Consider the following 2,181-nt stretch of genomic DNA (forward strand, 5'->3'; position numbering starts at 1 on the left):
AGCTCATATTTATAAATCCTCACTGAACCAAATAATGATCCATGAAGAACACTGCTCAATAAGAGGTGTTTAAATCTCCCCGCGGATTCAGTCATTTTAATGTAGATTTTACAAGCATCATGTCGCGCTTCCAGCATATTATCCACAGCAAGTGAGTGAAATGCTATAGCATGTGTCCAGATGGCGTCTTTACGCATAATGTAGGAGCGGGTGCCAGTCCCGTAAACCGGTTCTGTAGTGTTATGCATAGTGATGATGATGAGACTCTTGGCTGGGACTGATTAAACCAGAGAAAAAGACAGTTAATGGGTCACCGTTTAAGCATAACATGCTGATTATAGACAGACTGCTCTTGCATTGCGGTTGTTCGAGAAATTAAAAGCAAAAGGAGAGAGAGAGAGAGAGAGAGAGAGAGAAAGAGAGAGAGAGAGAGAGAGTGTTACTTATCTCAGCACACAGCTCGGATGCTGACAGACTAAAGTTTCGTCGGCTTGTGTGTATAAGGACAGCTTCCCATTTCAGGAATGATGCGGAATCAAAGATATTTTGGAATTCTACACCTTGGATTTTTTATATGGACGTCATTTTGTATTAAAGGTATGTGCTTTTTTTTTTTTTTTTTGCTAAAGTAATTTACCAAACATAAAATGTACGTAGATTTGTAATCGAAAAAGTGAACTCCGTGGAGGTACATCATATCTAAATGAGTTTCTTTTACTTCGGTGTTGTTGTAAAGTGTAAAGTAAGACAAAATGGTGAGGTGAGTTATAAATTAAAGCGAGGATTGGTCATTTCAGTGTATAACTGTAATATGAGCAAGTGTGTTTATCTTGTAAGAGTGTCTGTGTGCGATTTGCCTTGCAGCACCTCGACCTCTTAATACCCAGTAACATCTGGCACGATCGCACTGGCGCACGAGCACTGACAAAAATACCGCACACAATCCTTAGGTCTGCTTGCTAACACGTCAGTGTGAGTCGGGACAAAAGAAATGCTTTATGACCTATAGTTTTAGGGTATTATGGGTTAACTCATTGCAGGAGTGTATGGGTATGCGCGCGCATCAAGTGCATGTCGGTATGCTCGACTTCTTTTCGATACATTCAATGAACGCCTCGCGCAATAAATCTGTTATACCCCAGTGATGTTATGCCTGAATGACATTTAATATTGATTAACTCAAAAAATTGGCGAGTTAGTTCGTATATCTCTTAGCTGACCGAAAATAGTTCCAAAAGTAACCAAAGCATCAACCTTTGTGCGTAAACACAGACATGCAGACTGATACAAACAGTGAAATGTCCCATGCTGTTGGACCGTATTAAATCAGGACTCAGCCAATCAAGTTTGGAACTGGAACTGCTCTGAATAATAACCTGTCAAACAGAGAACTTGGTTTGTGTCTTTTTGGATATATAACACATTCCGTTACTGATACATGAAGGTGGTCTCTTGGTGCCCTTTAATTGCCCTTACGTCTAGAGTATGATTAAAGCTCCTTGATTTTTTTTTGTCTGGACATTCAGTGTGTGTGGCTTTCACTTCTTGCCATTTAAGGTCTGGGATTCCCTTAAAACTATTTACAGAGGTCATGCTCACCCATTGCCCTTAGTATTTCAGCAAAATTACTTCAATTTATGACTTTGGTCAGCTCTGTGCCAATTATGGTAATATTGTAAGGCTGAGTTTGCAGATTTCTTTAAAAGGTACAGTTGCACACAAGGCACCCTGGATTCCTGGACTACTGTTGTCTGATGTCTTGACACCAAAACAGCATAGGCATTTTCCTTATATTGGCAGAAATTTCATTTTATCCTACATTCTGACAATATTTACACTCACAGCACACTCCTGGCTATCATGGAGGGTTAGAATTTATACCATGACCTTAAAATCCCATAGACCAGCAGCTTACACTATTTGGCTGAGAGAAAATGGTCAGCATGAGAGATGGCAGTCATATGTTTTGTATCAGTAACATGCACTGGAAATGACTGGCTTGCACACAATCCAGACCTGAACCCTACAGTGAACCATACCTCATCATCACATTAGTAACGTACCTCACTGACTGTACCAAAATTTACTTTCAAAATCACAGCAAAAAAGCATTAATCCGTCCCTTTGCTTCTATGCATCTGGAAGCTTTTCCACTATGTATTGGAACAATGATGCAATGAT

The 2,181-nt window shown here is 39.8% G+C and overlaps 1 protein-coding gene across 1 annotated transcript in view; it reads left to right on the forward strand.

The window, feature by feature from the left end:
* The first annotated feature begins 450 nt into the window (after nt 1–450).
* Nucleotides 451–2,181, forward strand: part of LOC107562618 (neuronal acetylcholine receptor subunit alpha-7-like) — a 48,877-nt gene continuing 47,146 nt past the window's right edge. The window contains exon 1 of the mRNA XM_016247282.1: nt 451–597. Coding sequence (XP_016102768.1) covers nt 525–597 — 73 coding nt within the window. The 5' untranslated portion in view covers nt 451–524. The remainder of the gene's footprint in view (nt 598–2,181) is intronic.

The sequence above is a fragment of the Sinocyclocheilus grahami genome, unplaced genomic scaffold (assembly GCF_001515645.1).
Source record: "Sinocyclocheilus grahami isolate Dianchi unplaced genomic scaffold, SAMN03320097.WGS_v1.1 scaffold829.1, whole genome shotgun sequence".
NCBI lineage: Eukaryota > Metazoa > Chordata > Actinopteri > Cypriniformes > Cyprinidae > Sinocyclocheilus > Sinocyclocheilus grahami.